Raw genomic sequence first — 18,882 nt, 5'->3', positions numbered from 1 at the left:
CATCGGGCTCCTCGCTCTGCGGGAGGCCTGCTTCTCCCTCTCCCACTCCCCCTGCTTGTGTTCCCTCTCTCGCTGTGTCTATCTCTGTCAAATGAATAAATAAAATCTTTAAAAAAAAAAAAAAAGACGAAGATAGACATATTTAAAGAAAATTTGGATAACTCAGATAAATAAAAAGAATTGAGAAATGGGGGAAAGTGCCCTGGAAAGACATTTTTATAATTTGGTATTGCCTATGCATTTTTTCTAAAAGAAAAAAGTTGCTTTTTTTCTGAATACAAAAGTTAGGAAGGTTGTTTTATTTGTTTGTTTGTATCAAGCAATATAGAAATACGCAAAGTAGAAAGCAAAATTCCTCTGAAATTCTTTCCCCTGGGTTTTATAACCCCTATAAATAGTTTGGCTTATATTTTCCCACAGTCTCTTTTTAAAAAAACGATTGTATTTATTTATTTATTTGAGAGAGAGGGAGAGTGCGAGCATGAGCAGGGGGAGGGGCAGAGGGAGAGAGAGAAGCAGACTCCCCACTGAGCAGGGGGCCTGATGTGGGGCTTGATTTCCAGACCCTGAGATCATGACCTGAGCCGAAGGCAGACGCTTAACTGACTGAGCCACCCAGGCATCCCTGGGTGAAACATTTATTAACTGTGTTAACCCATGCTGGGACTGTGGAACAAGACAGCCTGTTTCTCCTATCTTTAAAGAGCAGGTGGTTGACCTTGAGACGGTGAGAGGCTGGGACTGGGGGGTGCTTGGGGTGCTAGGGAACCCTTGGGAAGTCACCTGACTAAAACAGAGGGGGAGGGGCCCTCCTTGGGAGACACCAGAGTTGAGTTTAGAGGGATGGGAAGTGCTTATATACTTTTTGACTTTTTTTTTTTTTAACATTGTATCATGGTAACATTCATGGTATTACCTACCCTTTGAAAATCCATTTTTGATTGCTGCATAAGCTTTCATCAAGTGGATATATCATCATTTATTATTATTTATTTTTATTCTTTTTATGTGCTAAATGAATGTATTATTGGACGATTAACGAAGATAGAGCCCTCCGGAAGAGGGAGGTAATTGACAAACAGCCCCTGTGGAGACCACGCTGGTCCGTGTTTGAATTATGCTGTTGAATTCTGGGCACCATGTGTTCATGGGAACATTGCTACTTGTGAGGTTGTGGATGGCCGGAGGTTTAGAAAACACATCGTTTGAATCATCGAGTGGAACGTGTTTAGCCAGATCAGGAGCAGACTCAGAGCATGACTGCCAACTTGGAGTCTTTCAGGAGCTGTCCAGAGCGGGAGCAATCTGGCCGGTTCTATTGTAATGCTAATGTACAGGGGTTATTGTGATGCTGATCACATTGGTGTGACGGAGAGCTTCCTAAGATTGGCAAAAAAGGAAAATATTATCATCCCCCCCCACCCCCCCACCCTGGGCGCCCCCAGTCCAAAGAATGGCCTGGGGAGGATGGGAGATGAGATGGTGTCTACAGTCTGTCCCAGCTCTAAGAATGTGATTCCAAGGACACACTTCGCAGTTCTCACCTCTTTCCTGTCCTTCTGCTTGCACCACAGGGATTCTGGCTCCCGAGAGTGTGGACTTGGGCCTCCAGGCGCCTTCCCCGCAGGGCCGTGCTTTCCTGTTTGCTTATCCAGGCCTCTCATTCACACTGACCCTTTGGTTTATTGCTCTATAAACGTGCCTGAGCAGAGGCTTTGGGAATGTAGTCAGTTCCAGGAAGCAAGGTGGGCTTGGGGCTTTCGCACTAACTTCTGCAGATCCCTGGGTCCACCCAGGCAGCTGTTACAAAGGGTTTACGGAAAAGCTGTTACACAGACCGGGGTGCGTGCGTGGAATACTTTTCAGCTATAGAAAGACCAGCTCTGCGATAACTCAAATGATTCTCCAGGGAATTTTGCTGAGTGAAAGAAGCCAGTAATCTTAAAAGATTATATGCTGGATGATTCATTTATATAACATTTTTGAAAGGACGGTTTTAGAATGGGAGGATAGATCAGCGGGGAGGGGGCGGGGAGGAGGTGGGCGTGGCTACAGAAGGGAGACGGCTGTAGGACCCTATGCCCGTGATCAGTTACGTAATCAGTTGCCTGGAACTTAATACTCACACACACCGATGAGTACGAGTAAAATGAGAAACCTACATCAGTGGATTATATCGGTGTTGTGGTATAATAGTACAATTTTACAAAAAGTTACCGTTGGGGGAAACTGGGCAGAGTGTACAAGGGATCTCTTCTTGTGTTATCTCTTATAACTGCACGTGAACGTAGTTCTCTCAATAAAAAAATGCAGTAAATGAAAAAAGCACCAGCCTGTGAAATCAGAATGTGGGTTCAGTGAGAAGTCGAGGAAAAGAATGAAAAGAATTGCATGGCCCTGCCCTCACCTCTTGGGTGTACTCTCTGGTTGTGCTGCTGCGGATCCCCCAGCCCCCTGAATCCGGGACATGGGGCGGGGGAGGGGGGTGCAGGAGAGGCGAGAGTGGCCGGGTTGGGAAGAGGATCTCAGGAGACTAAGGACCGGGCCCAGGCAGACGGAGAAGGATGAAGAGCCTGGGGTAGGGCAGGGGCTGCTGGTGGGGCTCGCTCCCACCTGATCTGGAAGCAGAGATTGAATTACAAAAGAGCTTGTGTCCTGGGGGGAACATTTAATTGAAGACTTGGAGAGGAAGAGGCTGGGAGGGTCCATACGTAGGTGGGGCTGCCCAAAGCAGGTGGCCAGGCCAGGGCTGACACCAAAGAGCTTGGGAGGCTGTCAACAGAACCCTGGGGTGTGGACTGACCATTCTCTCCCCTTCCAGGTAGATGAAGGTACCTTGGAGATATGAGTCTGGAAACTCTCTTGGGCCCTGGCACCTGGGAGATTCCCAGCTTGCCCTGGGTAGGCTAACCAAGTGTGCCTATGGAAAGAGAGGTCCCTCATTCAATCAACCAACCAATCAAGTGCTACCTCTGGGCAAGGTCATAGAGGGGGTTGGGGAGAGAAGCAGTATGAAGAAGAAACGGGGGTACCCTGACCCTCTAGGACTGCCTGGTCTTAGCATGGCAGTGGAGTATCACTGATGCCAAGTGGCTGGTATGGGTCATAAGGGAGGTGAGGTTCCAAGAGAAAGTACTGTGGGTGAAGGTGGTCCATGCAGGTTTTCTGGAGGGGCAGAGCCTTGGGCTGTGTTTTCGAGGGCAGGTGGGTTTGGTAGGTGCTGAGGAGAGCGGAGCCATTCTGAGTGGGCAGGATGGGAGCAGCATCCCAGCTCCTTACAGGTGTGGGGGCCTCCTGGCTGGGGGCAAAGTCAGAGGTGGGAGGAGTCAACACCCCTAGGCCAGTGTTGAAGGGGTGAAATGCATATACAGTGTTGGGCCAGCCCTCTCACCTCTCCCGCCCCAGACACGGGTTTTGTCCTAGGTGGAGTTTTGCAGAGTGTTCTTTAAGGCAGTTCCTCTCTCACTTCAGTGTGCTTGTCTGTACACTGGGGGAGAAGGGGTGATAGCTGACCCCCTCGAGAAGCGGCAGGGTGTCCTGAGAATACCGGCTTTGGAATCTGGAATTGCGCCCTGCCACTTTTTAGCTATCTGGGGTTTTGATGTTACCCTCCTTTATACATTTCCTCATCTGGAAATGACACCTACTCGTAGGAATTAGAGATAATTTGTATTTAAAATGCCTAATGTGGCACAAAGATGCACAGAAATCATGAATATGTTTGTGGTGGCCTCTCCGTTCCTCCCGGAGCTGTGAGGCATGCGGACGATGGGAGTGAGGGCCCTGGCAACTATCAGGGCGTCCCCAGAGCCTCTGTGGGCTTTGACCCCTTTCTTATAGCCCCCAGGAAGGCCTTGGGTTAGGCATCGTCTAACTCTGTGGCTCGGAAACCTGTCCCAGACCTTGAAGGCAATGTTTCAAGGAAGTCTGGACAACCTCTGGGTCCTGAGGCTACTTGAACCAGTCTGTTTATTATTTTATTATTTTGAGGTTCTGCAAAAAATTACATTAGAAATGGATTTTTAAAAAGACTTATTTATTTACTTGAGAGGGGGGAGGAAAGGGCAGAGGGAGAGGGAGAATCTCCAAGCTGACTCCCTGCTGAATGCAGAGCCCGACATGGGGCTTGATCCCAGGACCCCCGAGATCATGACCTGAGCCAAAATCAAGAGTCAGCCACTCAGTCGACTGAGCCACCCAGGCGCCCCTGAAATGGATTTTAATGTTTTAAAAAATGTTTTGGAAATGACCGGAAGCTTGACATGTAGACCGAGGCCTAGAATGTAAGTAGATGGCAGACTTGATGGCTTTGCTAGGTGAGTCACCTCTGGGCTGTGAGCGGGTGCAGAGGTCCCTAGGAGGGCTCCCTTCTCTCCCCCAGGCCAGTCCCCGCCTTGCTCAGAGGGCAGGATGGGAGGAGTGGGAGCTGGAAAGGGAGCACGAGGCCTTCCTGGTGCTTTTGGTCAGGGGCGAGTGACAAGAGGGCAGGGGACACGGGCTACCTTTGAGGTTGCCTGGTTGTTTTGTTTGTTTCATTGTAATGTTTGAACGTGAACTCAGGCTGTTCGACGAGACCGGAGGGAGGGATGGGCCTTGGTCGGTTTAGGCAGGTTGATGGACTGTGGGTGGAGAAATGAGAATTGAAGGACGATAGTAGGGAAGCCTGTCATTAGCAGGAATCAGCTAATTATGTTTTACAACACCTCTACTTAGAAGGCTGTAAGGGGTTATTAACCCACTTTTTAGAGGGGGAAAACTGAGGCACAGTGAGAAATATTTGCCCCAGTGGCTCAGGGTTCTCAGGCCTGACCCCTCGTCCAGGTGATGACCAACCCGACCCCTCAAAAAGGAAAGAAGGGTTTTGGATCTGGTGGTCCTGCCCTCCGTCTGTTTTCTGTTTCCTTGTGGGGTCTTGCTGTGGGGGTGTGTGGCCCCAACCCACAGCTGTGTGGGCAGGGTCTGGCGAGGGGACACGGCGTGACACCTGAAGCAGCCAGATACTGGCCGTGAGAGCACTATGGGGTCTCGGTGCAGACAGAGCGCCACGGTGGCTGAGTCAGGCCCCGGGGACTTTCCTTCCTGCTCCGACCAGGTGGGCAGAGTTGTGATTTACTTCCTCCAAGTAGAAACTGTTGGCTGTGGGTCGCTTTTTGCTCCCCTAGATGGTCACAGATCCACAGGTAATTCTGGATCCTCCTTGGGGCCCCAAAGCCTCACCCGTTTCCCAGCAGCTGAGGACAGGGACGGGGTCAAAGGGCACGGGTGAGAGGGTTGGGCACCAAAAAGGGTTTAGGGATTCCACCGCCTGCTGACCAGGCCTCGGCTGGGAGTGCGCCTCTCTGAGGAGCTCTGGTGGCGGCCTCAGCGACTTCGGGGTGACGCTGATCCCCTGTTCCGGGACCCTCTTGTGGGAGGGTCCCAGGGCAAGAAGCAAAGCACAGCCCGTATAGCAGGTTCCTCGCATGCAGGTGGTTGTTTAAAATAGGGCGGGTGAGACTCAACCTCGCAGGCTGCTCACAGCAATGGGAAGTGGGTGAGCCAGGCAGGCAGCCTCTGGGAAATGGCAGGCGGTGTTTCTCGAACTGTCAGGTTCCTAAGAATCACCTGGGGGTCTTGTTAAACTTCCAGATGCCAGAGCCCTGCCCCTGACCTCCTGTATCAGAATCTCCAGGGAGAGGGCCTTGGGAATCTGGATGCCGGGCAAGCACTGTGTTTGCTTTATTTTATTCTTTTATGATTTTTCATGACCTGACAAGCCTGGGAAATGCTGAAGTGGTATGATCATGGGAACTGGAGCCTCATGTGGGTTTCTTGAGACTCCTAGCTTCTGTGGGATCAATTGCCTCAGCGTGGTTGAGTGGGTGGAGGATTTCAATGTGGGCTTTCTTTCCCCTCTCATTTGTCCCCTCGGTCATCCCGTGCTGAACAAATCAAGTGTCCTCTCTGTGCTGGTCACTGGGGAGTCTCTGCCTTTGGGGAGCCTGTGCATGGGCTGGCCGTTCTCTGTCCACAGCAGCCGAGTTTGGAGAGAGCCCAGCTACGTAGGGACCCACCTCCCTTCTTAATCAGCAACTGGAAAAAGAGGCCTTTCTCCAGGGTCACCTCTGGTGGGTCAGTTCTGTGCATGTCTGTGCTCAGTATCGCCCAGGATGACCAATACAGCGCTCGTATTCGGAGGTCATTCCTTGCCCTGTTGTGTCAGGTAACTTGGAGCCATGCTGTGTTTCTGGGGACTTTGGCCAGGATTGGACTCGAACCGGCATCAGGGGGGTGGCCCCGGAGAGTTACGCTGGCTTTGTCTTGCTCCTTGCAAAGGAGGGCTTCTTCGAGTGCCACAGAATACCTCCTCACCTTGGAAAACCATTGCAGAGGCTCCGACTGTCCTTTCCTGCTTGAACAATCTGAGGGATGTTTGCATGACTGTGCTGTGTGGTGGATGGTGGAATTGGGACCCATCTCATCTGGGGGTGGGTACACTAGCCACCGAAGCTGGAGGCGAAGAGCATCTGCCACAAGTCAGCAACAGAGCTGGTGGTGTCACATGAAGCCAGCCACCCTTGCCCTCATCTCAGGCCAGAGCAAAACGTCTGTGTCTCCAGCCAGTGACATCACCTCTGCCCCTTGATCTTGATCTTCAGCAGCAGAAGCAGATTACCAGTTGTTGTGTGATGTCATCCCAGGACTCCGAGTGACTTCTTCAGTGTTTAGTTTCATACCCTGCCTTCCCATCAGGTCCCACCCAGCCGTAGCCAAATGAGGAACAATCTTCAAAAAAAAAAAAAAAAGTCTGGCGTGAAGATTAATTTTTTCCCCCCATCCACTCTGATTGAAATCTTGTGTAGATTTTTGGGTAGTCGGTGTTATTTTTGCTGTTTACAAATGTACACACTTACCAGTTGCCTTTTTGTCTAGTGAGGAGCACATTCTGAGCTACAATGGCAGGTTCTGGCTTTGGATTTGCTGGTCCCTGGAGCCCGTGACAGGGTGGGTCCTGGAGAGTTGGAGCTGGTGACAGGGGACCCAGGAGAAGATTCCTTTCAAAGTGGAAGGATTTTTTTTTGGTTGACTTGGACACCAGGTTTTGTTTCCTTAGCATTTAGCTTTCAGGTCTGGTGAGTTTTTTACTTGATGGGAGTTCGGTGACTGCAAGAGTCTTTCTTATATCATCACATACCTTCTCTAAGTCATTTTCTTTTGGACAGTCCCTGGATTTCTGACTGTACCTCCTGTTTCTCTCCAGGAAGTTGGATGGAAATGGTGGTAATTTGAGCTTGTCCCTGCAGCCTGTCCCTTGGGTTCTACCCCTTCAATCCTCCTGGTTTTCAGTGTGTGTGTACTCCAAGCCCTTTATGTGCATCTGTCCTTTGGGAAGTCATTCCTTGCTCTCTTGTCTGAGCTGGTCTTGAGCCATCCTGTGTTTCTGGGGACTCTGGCCATGATCTAACTTGAGCTGGCTGGTGGGAACTGGCCACAAGAGCTTTGTGGCCTCTATCTCTATTCATGATAAGCAAGCACCTGGCTTCACAGCACTGAGATTTTATGTGCACCTGCTAATGTGTTTACTTTTATGAAAGAAAGAAGAGGCAGAAGCAGGGACTGGCATACTTTGTCTCCCGTTGGCTTTATGGCCCTGCAGAGAGATTGGTACGTGTGGAGAGATGGTTATGTATGCAATTGAGACCTAGTAGATGGGAGTTCCCCGTCACCCCCTCCTCTGGAGGTGGATGGATCATGTGCGGGCCTGAAACCCCACGTGGGGTTGGAAGGACATGGCTCTTGTCTCGGCTTTGCAGCTTTCTGACCTCACTGCCTTTGTGACTTTGGACGGGTCACTCCCTCTCTGTCAGCCTCAGTTTCCTTATCAATAAAGTGACTAGGTTAGGCAAGATGATCTCTAATATGCCTAAGAGTGGAGCTGAGAGTAGGGTTATAAAAGGAAGCAGTCTAGTTACTGATTAAACAGCATGTCTGGGCAGAGTGGAGCCCCAGAATTCACATTGTAGGGACAACCAAGGCCCTGCCATTGAGCCAGTCCCAAAGCTGACAGTTTTGCTGTATAGCAGGGCTGGGGGTGGCCCCTGGTATCCACTGTCCATGCTGTCAGCCACTTTCCCCTTCCCAAGGAGCTTGCTTTCCATTTCCCTTAATACCTGCTTCCTGAGTTCCTGAAGCAGATCACATTGAGAGGTCGAAAACCAGGCTCAAATCTGGGTCTGCCACCAAGTCTGTTGGCTTGCAGTCATCATTTCTCCCTGCCTTATCTATAGAGTGGGAGTGATGGCACCAGTCATGAATGATTCCAGGATTGTTGTGAGCATCAGGTAAGAAAATATTGTGCAGTTACTCTGAGAATTGAAAATAAACGTCATAAGCTATTATTTTGTTACATTTTACCTAACACATGTAAACATACACACACTCTATTCAGAGAGTCTAGCCAGAGCCTTACTATTTTTTCATTTGTAAACCTGATTAGACTACCAAGGACCATTGGGCATTTAATGAAAATCTACCCCCTGAAAGAGAAAGGTGAAGACAAAGTTCTAATGTAAAAAAAAAAAAACCTAATTAGTATCCTAAGAAAGAGCAAGAAGGTAGTGCATTCATAAAATAAGAAAAGTCTGCTCTAAAAAGTAACCGTCAAAGAATAAAACATCAGTCTTGGAAGTGAAATACATGATTTTTAAAATTAAAAAAAAAAGATTCATTGCCTTTATAATAAGGCTTGAGATTAGGTGACATTGGTCCTCTAGTTTTGTTCTTTTTATTCAGAGTCTTTTGCATTTCGATATGAATTTCAGAAGCACTTAAGCAATTTCTCCAAAAAGCCTGCTGAGATTTTGATCAAAATTATATTGAATCTCTAGACAAATTTGAGGAGAATAGCCAAATATATTGAGTCTTCCAATCCATGAACATGGGATATTACTTGATTTATTTAGGTCTTTTAAAATTTCTCTCAGCAGTTTCGTATTTTTTAGTGTACAGATCTTGTATATCCCTTGTCAGATTTGCCCAAGTATTTCATATTTATTATAAATAGTATTTAAAAATTCTCTAAATTTCCAGTTGGCCATTGCTGATATATAGAAATATAGTTGATTTTTGTGTACTAATTTGTATCCTGCAACCTGGCTAAACTCACTTAGTATTTCAAAAGCTTTTTTGGGGGCGCCTGGGTGGCTCAGTCGTTAAGCGTCTGCCTTCGGCTCAGGTCGTGGTCCCAGGGTCCTGGGATCGAGCCCCGCATCGGGCTCCCTGCTCTGCGGGAAGCCTGCTTCTCCCTCTCCCACTCCCCTTGCTTGTGTTCCCTCTCTCACCGTGTCTCTCTCTGTCAAATAAATAAATAAAATCTTAAACAAAAAGTGTTTTGACGTACAAAGCTACAGTAACGAAGACAGTACGGTATTAGCATAAACATACATAAAGAGGTCAATTGAACAGAATGGATCTGGGAATAGACCCACGTTAAACATTATTAAAGAGAGCAATGGAATAGAATGGAGTCTGGAAATAGACCCACAAATATATGGACAACTGATTTAAAAAATTAAAAAATAATTAAAAAATATATATTTTTAAGTAAGCTCTGTCCCCAACAGGGGGCTTGAACTCATGACCCTGAGATCAAGAGTTGCCTGCTCTACCAACAGCCAGTCAGGCACCCCTTGGACAACCTATTTTTGATAAAGAGGCAAAGACAACTCGGTAGACAAAGGATGGTTTGTGCAACAAATTATAGTGGAACAATTGGATATCCATATGAAAAAAGAAACAAAGAAAGAAAAAGAACTTTCATCTATACCTTGCACCAAATAAAACATTTTTTAATTCAAAATGGGTTATAGGTCCAAATGTAAATCTAAAACTGTTGGAAGAAAACATAGGAGAAAATCTTTGTTGTTTTGGATTAGGCAAAGATTTCTTAGATACAACACCAAAATCACAATCCATAAAAGAAAAACTTGACAAATTGAATTTCATCAAAATGAAAATCTTCTCTTCTTCAAAAGACCCTGTTAAGGGAATGAAAATACAAGCCGCAGACTAGGAGAAAATCTTTGCAAATTATGTATCTGTTAAAAGATTTGTATCCAGAATATATTGAAAGAACTCTCAAAACTCAGTAATGTGAAGATAAGCAAACCAATTTTAAAAAACTAGGGAAAAGATTTGAAAAGACACTTCTCCAAAGAAGACAAACAGATGGCAATTTAAGCACATGAAAAGTTGCTCAACATCATTAGTCATCAGGGAAAAGCAACTTAAGACCACAGTGAGATACCACTATACATCTATTAGAATGGCTAAAATGAAAAAGATTGACCATACCAAATGTTGGATAAGATGTGGACAATGGGAGTCCTCGTCCACTGCTGATGGGAATGTAAAATGATACAGTCACTTTGGGAAACAGTTTGGTGGCTTCTTGCAAAGTTAAGAAAAAACCTATCATGCAAACTTGCTATTCCACTCATAGGTATCTATCCAAGAGAAATGAAAGCATATGCCAATACAAGGTTTTGTACAGGAATGTTTATAGCAGCTTTATTTGGAAGAGCCTTAAATTAGAAACACCCCAACTGTTCATCAACAGATGAATAAGTAAACAAATTGTTGTATATACATACAATGGGATACTACTCAAGAATAGAAAGGAATGCACTGTTAACGTAATAAGCCTAGTGTCGTGGATGATTCTCAAAATATTGTGCTGAGTAAAAGAAGCCAGACAATAAGGAGTATATGCTGTATAATTCCATTTTTATAAAGTTCTAGAAAACAAATTAGGAAGCAGATAAGTGGTTGCTTTGGGACTGGAAAGGGAATCAGGGAGGAATGGGAGGGAAGGGCCAAGAGGAAACTTTTGAAGATGACAGATATGTTTATTATCTTGATTGTGGTGATGGTTTCATGGGTGTATATATATGCCAAAAATTGCACACTTTAAATATGTACAGTTTATTTTGTGTCAACTATATGTCAGTGAAGCTATTTTTAAAATTCCATAGAAGGCTCACAAGAGTAAATTAAAAAAATCCCAGAATAGAACCAAATGACAAAGACATGTAAAATATGAGAGGGGGGGAAAAACACCAGGGAGAGATGCAAAGGATCTCCTCTATTCTTGGTGTCCTGAAATTTCATCGTGATATATTTAGTTAAGCATGCTCTTTCATTTATCTTTCTTACTATTCAGTGAGCCCTTTGAATTTAAAGATATGTGCCTCTCTTTAGCTCTTGGAAATATTCTTACAGTATTCTTTGATAATGTCCTCTCCCAGGTTCAGGAATTGGGCTCAGGCTATTAGATAGAGGAGAGCTGGGGAAGGGCATTGTTAGAAATCCCCAGATCCCCACTTCGATCCCAAACAGACATACCCCTACCGCACCAGTCCCCCATAAGGAATGGGAAATTGATTTCTCTAGACTTGAGGACACTAGGTATAGAGGAAGGCTGTAGTGAGGGGTGAAAAATAGTCAAAGGCCTATTCTCTCATGTGTTTCAGAATGCTAGTGGCTGGGTTTAAATCACTCTACCCAGGAGATTAGAAAATTATTCTCTGGAGCAATTAAACCATCCCATAGAAAAGATAGACATGGCTTAACAGTTGGGAGTGCCTAGTAAAAAAAATCTGGCTAACCACTTAATTGTAGCCTACAGCAAAGCCACTGGTGACAAACCATACACACAGAGCTCCCAAACTGCTTTTAGGACCTCATTCCTAAATATGAATGAACAACCAAACACCCTGAGGCATTTGAGGAAAGTCTTCAACATGAAAAAGAAAGTCAAAAACAGAGAAAAAGTACTTAATAGCAATATAAAGATGAGAAGATTTTGCATCCAAAATTCAGGGAACAAGAAAGAGGAAAATTCAACAAGAAAGAACTCTTGGAAATGAGTTAACAGCAGAAATGAAAAGTTCAGTGGAAAAGTTAAAAAAACAATGAGACGGGGGTGCCTGGTTGGCTCCGTTGGTAGAACATGTGACTCTTGATCTTGGGGTCATGAGTTTGAGCCCCGTGTTGGGTGTAGAGATTACTTAAAAAAGAAAAAAGTGAGATGGATAATAGAGGAAGGATAAGTAGAGAATCAATATAATAGGAATTGCAGAAAGACTAGAGAAAATGAAGGGGAAGACATAATTTAAGAAATAATACAGGCATACTTCGGAGATATTGTGGGTTCAGTTCCAGGTCACTGCAATAAAACAAATGTCACAATAAAGGAAGTCAAATGAATTTTTTGGTTTCCCAATGCTTATAGAAGTTATGTTTACACTATACTGTAGTCTATTAAGTGTACATTATGTTTGAAAGACAATGTATATACCTTAACTTAAAAATACTTTATTACTAATAAATGTCAAACATCATCTGAGCTCTCAGTGAGTCACAATCACTTATCACAGATCACCATAACAGATATAATAATAATGAAAAATTTGAAATATTGCAAGAATTAGCAAAATGTGACACAGAAACTGAAAGTGAGCAAATGGTGTTGAAAAAATGGCACTGATAGGGACTCCTGGGTGGCTCAGTTGGTTGGGCGTCTGCCTTCAGCTCGGGTGGTGATCCCAGGGTGCTGGGATTGAGTCCTGCATCAGGCTCTTTGCTCAGCGGGGAGTCTGCTTCTCCCTCTGCCTGCTGTTTCTCCTGCTTGTATTTTCTCTCTCTCTGACAAATAAATACATAAAATCTTAAAAAAATTTTATAAAAAATTAAAAAAAATTGGCACCGATAGACTTGCTTGACATACAGTGCCACAAACCTCTAATTTGTAAAAAGTGTGTTATCTGTGAACTGCAATAAAGCAAAGCACAATAAAACAAGGTATACCTGTACAAGAAAGTTTCCCAGACTGAAAGATATGAATTTCCAAATTCAAAGGGTCGGTGGAGAGAGCTCAGCATGATGAAATTTAAAGACCCAATTCAAAGCACATCCTCAAAGCTTTCAGATAGGGATAACAAATTATGAATAAGAAAAAAATGGATTTGTACTGTTATCTTATTTCTCAAAAGCAAAATTAGAAGCTAAAAAACAATGGAGCCTTCGAAATTTTAAGTGAAAATTATTTGAAACCTATAGGTCTATACCCAGCTAAACTATCCACAAATGCGTGTCAGGTACTCAGAAACGTGCAAAGTCTCAAAAATTTTCTCTCTTGGGAAGCTACTGAAGTATGTATTCCACCAAAATGAAGCAAGCCAAGAAAGATGAACACATGGAATCCAGGAAATAGGGGTTTTAATATAAGAGGGAGAGGAAGGAAATTCCCAGGGTGATACTGCAGGAAGTTCCAGACAATAGCTATAGGAAAGGGCAGAGAGTTCTAGGAAGGGAAGCTTCCAGGAAAAAATGAAGTGGGAGGGTATTTGACAGACTTTATGTGTGGAAGAGTAGAAGAGTATTACAGAGCTCTTAGACTGTATAGAAAGACCTGGGTATATGTTAAAAAGAAACCCAAGTAAATGAATTTTGCAGCAGGAGAAATAAATTAGTTGTACTGGGAAGGAAACAATAGTGAACACTATTTCCAAAGACTAATACAGTTGACCTCTGAACAACACGGGTTTGAATTGCGTGGTCCCACTTATATGTGGGGTTTTTTTTTAATATATAAATATAGTATAGTACTATAAATGTATTTTCTCTTATGATTTTCTTAACATTTTCTTTTCCCTAGCTTACCTTATTGTACAATATGTAATACATATAACATTACAAAATATGTGTTAATCAGTAAGTCTTCTCATCAACAGTGGGCTGTGAGTAGTTTTGGGCGAGTCAAAAGTTACATGTGGATTTTTGACTGTGTAGGGGGTGGATACCCCTAACCCTCCAAGGGCCAACTGTAATGAAAATATAGAGTGTGGATATAATTTAAAAAAAAAAACAAAAAAACCAAAAAAACTTTTAGCCCTATAACTATCGGGAGGATGGGCGAGACAAAGAAAGGATATTAAAATTCAAATTATCATAATAGTAAGTCAGATGCTTATATTTTAAATAGATGAATCAAGAGATAGTGTTATTTAGAAATATGGAGATAAATTCCACAATAAGCAGATCATGAAAGCATTTTAGGTGGTCACCTCTGGGCTGTTTTTTTCCTTTTTAAAAATTTATTTTATTGAGCTATAATTGACATAGAACATTGTGTAATGTTTAAGGTATAGAACATGTTGATTTGATACATTTATATATTGCAATATGATTACCAAAGTAGAGTTAGCAATGGGGTGTTTTTCTGTATGCAATATTAGGGTCACAAAAATAACCAATTATGCAACAGAAATATGAGTATCCAGGGTGGCAGGAATGGGGAGACTCTTATAATGGTGTTTAAATGTAACAAATCAAGAAATGTCAGTTCAAGCACATCATTGAGAGCATTAGGAGGACACCAGAAGAACCACATCTGGAAACTGTTAAAATGGCCGCGTCTGTGGAATTTGGGGGTGGGGGCTATTGCTTTGATTACATACCCTTTTGGATTGGGTCTGAAGTAGTTAAAGCTGAAAGGGCAGAGCTCCTCCCTGGGGTTTAGGGCAGACAGAGTGTGTTATAGTGCCGAAGAGTTTGCCTCCCTGTCATTGCGGGCCTGTAGACACCCCAGCCGCCATACTCATACTCCTCTCTTCCTGGAGAGCCCCTGACTGGGAGGAGCCTAGGAGGTTAAGCTGCCGTCCTCTTTGTTGGAAGTTTTGCTTTTCCTGCTCTCGGGTGAGCGTGGGTGCGGATTCCAGTAGAGACCTGGCCTCATGTCACCTTGAGGTTCCAGACTGGGACACTTGAGGCGGGAATCAGTGGCAGGGCTGCCCGGGTTTACTGCCTTTTTACTTCGGGCTGGTTAAACATTGGCAGAGCAAGGCCACTGGGTAGGGTGTACGGTTTCTGTGCGGCCCAGAGGCTCTTCCCCCTCCGTGATCAGTGGGGACTGAAGCTGGCAGGGGCTCTCTGCACCACGCCCCAGGGCTGGGTCAGCTGAAGGAGGGGCTGCCTGTAGAAGTTGACACAGCCAATCATGGCCCTGGGCATGGCCCTTTCTCCCCACACACGGGCATCCACCTGCGTCAAAGATGATTCATTTAAGCGGAAAGCCTCCATGACTGGGTTTCATTTTCATTTAAACTGTCAATTCTTAAGCGATACATGTGTGGTGCTGCCCAGACACGGGGATGCATGGATGAGAAGGCCACTTCTCATTTCTCCTTGCTTTTTTCTCCAAGCGGGACCTTACAAAGGGTAAACGTTCTTCCCGGAGCAGGGCTGGGGAGGCTGTTGAGGGGAGGGAGGGTGTCTGAGCTGTGTTGCATTTCTCTGTTCAGAGCATGAACGGCGTTGAGGAAGGTGTGGAGTTCCTGCCGGTCAACAACACCAGGAAGGTTGAGAAGCGGGGCCCGAAGCGCTGGGTGGTGCTGGTGGCCATGCTGGTCGGCTTATTCTTGCTTTCTCTCGGGACTTGTTTCCTGGTGTGGCACTTCCAGTGTGAGTAAAGCCAGGGGGTGGCTCTGGGACGGGTGGTTTGGGGGGTGGCTGCACCTCCCCTCTCAGTGGACCGGAGCGGGGGCTACCGGTTGCGGGGACGTGAGGGAGAGAACGGGGGGTGCAGACGGGGGGCAGATGAGGAAGGGTCCAGGGCTCTGTCTCCCCTGGCTCTTTGAAGCCCTAAGGGAGAAGTGTTGGCCCAGAGGCTCATGTGTCCACTGGCCCCTCCTGGCATTCGCTCCCTGGGGGTTGCGGAGGGCAGCTTGAGGATGGCGGCGGGGACGGCGTCGCTTCCCCTGACCACCCTCCCTCTCTGGTCTCCCATAGACCGGAACGTGCGGGTTCAGAAAGTCTTCAATGGCTACCTGAGGATCACAAATGAGAACTTTCTGGATGCCTATGAGAACTCCAATTCCACTGAGTTTACAAACCTGGCCAATAAGGTGAAGGAAGCGGTGAGTCCAGCCCCTGGGCAGGGAGCCCCGTCCCTGCAGTCTGCCCTGGCACTCCCACCTCACCCGGGCCGAGAGGACACGGCTCCCTTTCCTCCCAGATCCCTGGGCTGCAGGTGGCGTGGGCTTCCAGGCACCTGGGAAGGGGGCCCAGGTCCCCAGGGGGCGGAGGCGGCACAGGCCTGGGCAGGGGGGGTTGTTGCTGCTCTTTGGCCAGCCGTGAGCCTTCTCTCCTTCCCTCAGCTGAAGCTGTTATACAGTGGGGTGCCATCCCTGGGCCCCTACCACAAGGAGTCGGCCGTGACTGCCTTCAGGTGGGTGCTGGGGAGAAGGCTGGGTGGGATCAGTACAGTGTGTGTGTGTTTGGGGGACAGAGAGCTCGCAGATTGCGGGGTGATGGAGCCGCGAGGTCTGGCTTGGGGAGCAGGGCACCAGGCCCTGTTCTTCCCTCAGCTCACGGCATCGTGCTGTCTCCCGGGCAGGGGTCACTGCAGGGGCGTTGCCAGGGTGACGTGGGTGAATGCAGGTGATACGGGTGAATGCAGGTGAATGCAGTGGCCACAGACGCCGTTCAGTAATGGTGGTGACCGTGTGTTACTTTTCCAAACTTGGCTTTGGAAGGCTTCAGTGAGTCTTCATATTTTTCTTGCTCAACCAGCCTTCAACATGCTTCTTTAAAAATAGACTTTATCTCAAAAGTGCTTTTGATTTTGTTAGTTTAATTTAATCCTTACGAATGCTGTGTGGCAGGTGGCATTCGCATCCTCTCTCCGAGATGAGGAGGCAGACTTAAGAATTTGTTGCTCAGTGCGCCCAAGCTAGCGCGAGAGCTGGGTCCACAGCCCAAGGCTGCTGTCCCATTCCTAAACCCGATCTGGCCCCAGAACACGTCTGGTTGGGCGTGAGACTGAGAGTAGAGGGTCAAGGGGCAAGATGTCTGGCTTAAGGGATCAAAAGGTGGGGAAGCATAAAAGAATCTGGGGTGCGCCCCTGCCTGGAGGAAGGTCTCTTTGGGGGCCTGAGCCGTCCGGTCTGCGCCGGGCATCTGGGAGAGAGTATGGGGACAGGTGGGGTGCCCAGCACGCCCCCCCGCCCCACCCCGTGCCTCAGGCTCACCCCTCTCCCCCAGTGAGGGCAGCGTCATCGCCTACTACTGGTCCGAGTTCAGCATCCCCAAGTACCTGGTGGAGGAGGCCGAGCGTGCCATGGCCGAGGAGCGTGTGGTCACACTGCCGCCCCGTGCCCGCGCCCTCAGCTCCTTCGTGCTGACCTCCGTGGTGGCCTTCCGTGAGTACAGGGACGCTAGGGGTGGGCGTGTGTTGGGCCCATCTTCGGTGGAGCAGGGCCAGGCCCTGGACCACTGGGGGAACGGCACTCCCGAGCCAGGGCACGGAAGGGAAGACTGCCTGCTGGCCCCGCACCCCCCTCTAGGGGAGCAAGGAAGCAGGAATGAGGAAATCGACCACGCCAGTAAATACTTCATTCTCCTTCTTGTTCTTCAGCCACTGACTCCAGAACAGTACAGACCGCCCAGGACAGTAAGTATCACGCCCATCTCCCAGAGAAGAGGATGGATGTGGCCAGATGTCCCTTCAGTCAAGGGGGTCCCCAAATCATGCACACACAACCCCCCCCCGTCTCTCCCAGGCCACGAGAAGCCCCCTCTTCGGTCTCTCCCGGGTCCAGGGCAGCCTGGGACATCTCGGAGGGCCTGGGTGCACCACCAGGGAGGCTCTGGGTGGCTCCCCCACGGCCGCTCTGTCTTCCACACAGACAGCTGCAGCTTTGCCCTGCACGCCCGGAGCGGGGAGCTGACCCGCTTCACCACGCCCGGCTTCCCCGACAGCCCGTACCCGGCTCGGGCCCGCTGCCAGTGGACCCTGCGGGGGGATGCCGAGTCCGTGCTGAGCCTCACCTTCCGCAGCTTTGATGTCGCGTCCTGTGACGACCGTGGCAGTGACCTGGTCATGGTGTATGACACTCTGAGCCCCGTGGAGCCGCGTGCCGTGGTGCAGTGAGTGTCCCGGGGACACAGAGGCGGGTGGGGGTGGGGTGGTGGTGGGCTTGGTGGCTGCCCACGGAGGGAAGCACAGCGTGGGCTGGAGATAGACTATGGGACTCGAGGCCCCCGCACACGTTCCAGGCAGCAGGGATCAGGTGTGTGTGGGCCTCGGCGTGAGCTCCCGCAGAGCAGCTCAGAGGTGATTTCATCAGCTGTGGCCAGGGTGAGGAAGACTCAGCGGCCCCTCGGTGCCCGCGAGCTGGGTGTGCTTCCTTTCCTCGCCAGAGTGGAGGTGCAGACCCCACTTTATTACACTCACTTATGTTGAGGCCGATGGATCAGGATTGAAAAAAGCAGAATCTTTTCAATGATCACTTGTTCCTGACAGTTCCCAAGAGGAGGGGCAGTCCCCAGGTGTGGGGCCACATGGGGAAGCCCCAGGGTTAGTCAGGAGGCAGAGGGGGCTGGGGGGAAACAGGGGCCAGAGCCTTTGTCATGGCTTCCGGGAAAGGCAAGGCCAGGCCTTGTATGCAGGTTAAGAATTGGCTGGTTCAAGTAATTCCAGTGGGTTCTGGGGCACAGGGCCATCTCTGGTTGTCTGGGACCTGGTTGTGGGGTGATTAGGGCCACCTCCATTAGGGTGGGTGGTCGCCTGGAGGGAAGAGCCCCATGGAGGAGGTGGTTGGGGTGTGGGCTCTGGATTGAGGGGTGTTTGCATGTGAAAGGCTTGCCCAAGGGTGAGTGGGAATTGGCTAGTCCTGGGAGGGGCAGTGTCTCCAGAGTCAGCAAGGCCCCAGCGGCCAAAGCATCAGGATTACAGGAAATAAGAAGGCATCATACACCTGCTGAGGAGGGGGTGCCCAGATGGCCACCCCTACCCCCCACCAGGATGGAGCGCGCCTCTCACAGCGCTGCGGGTGGGGGTGG

General features: G+C 48.0%; 1 protein-coding gene across 2 annotated transcripts in view; it reads left to right on the top strand.

Moving 5' to 3' along the window:
• Positions 1 to 18,882, top strand: part of ST14 (ST14 transmembrane serine protease matriptase) — a 40,944-nt gene that overhangs the window by 6,843 nt on the left and 15,219 nt on the right. The window contains exons 1-7 of one of the 2 annotated variants that reach the window (XM_081799091.1): positions 15,145 to 15,258; positions 15,342 to 15,501; positions 15,829 to 15,956; positions 16,197 to 16,267; positions 17,083 to 17,240; positions 17,456 to 17,491; positions 17,727 to 17,967. In XM_081799091.1, coding sequence (XP_081655217.1) covers positions 15,166 to 15,258; positions 15,342 to 15,501; positions 15,829 to 15,956; positions 16,197 to 16,267; positions 17,083 to 17,240; positions 17,456 to 17,491; positions 17,727 to 17,967 — 887 coding nt within the window. In that variant the 5' untranslated portion in view covers positions 15,145 to 15,165. Of the gene's footprint in view, positions 1 to 15,144; positions 15,259 to 15,341; positions 15,502 to 15,828; positions 15,957 to 16,196; positions 16,268 to 17,082; positions 17,241 to 17,455; positions 17,492 to 17,726; positions 17,968 to 18,882 lie in introns of those variants that run through there. The other variant, XM_006731168.3, reaches the window with a different exon arrangement.

This window comes from Leptonychotes weddellii, chromosome 11, assembly GCF_054177405.1.
Source record: "Leptonychotes weddellii isolate Sample4059 chromosome 11, ASM5417740v2, whole genome shotgun sequence".
Classification (NCBI taxonomy): Eukaryota; Metazoa; Chordata; class Mammalia; order Carnivora; family Phocidae; genus Leptonychotes; species Leptonychotes weddellii.
The sequence above is the reverse complement of the archived record's forward strand: the minus strand, read 5'-3'. Positions and strand labels throughout refer to the sequence as shown.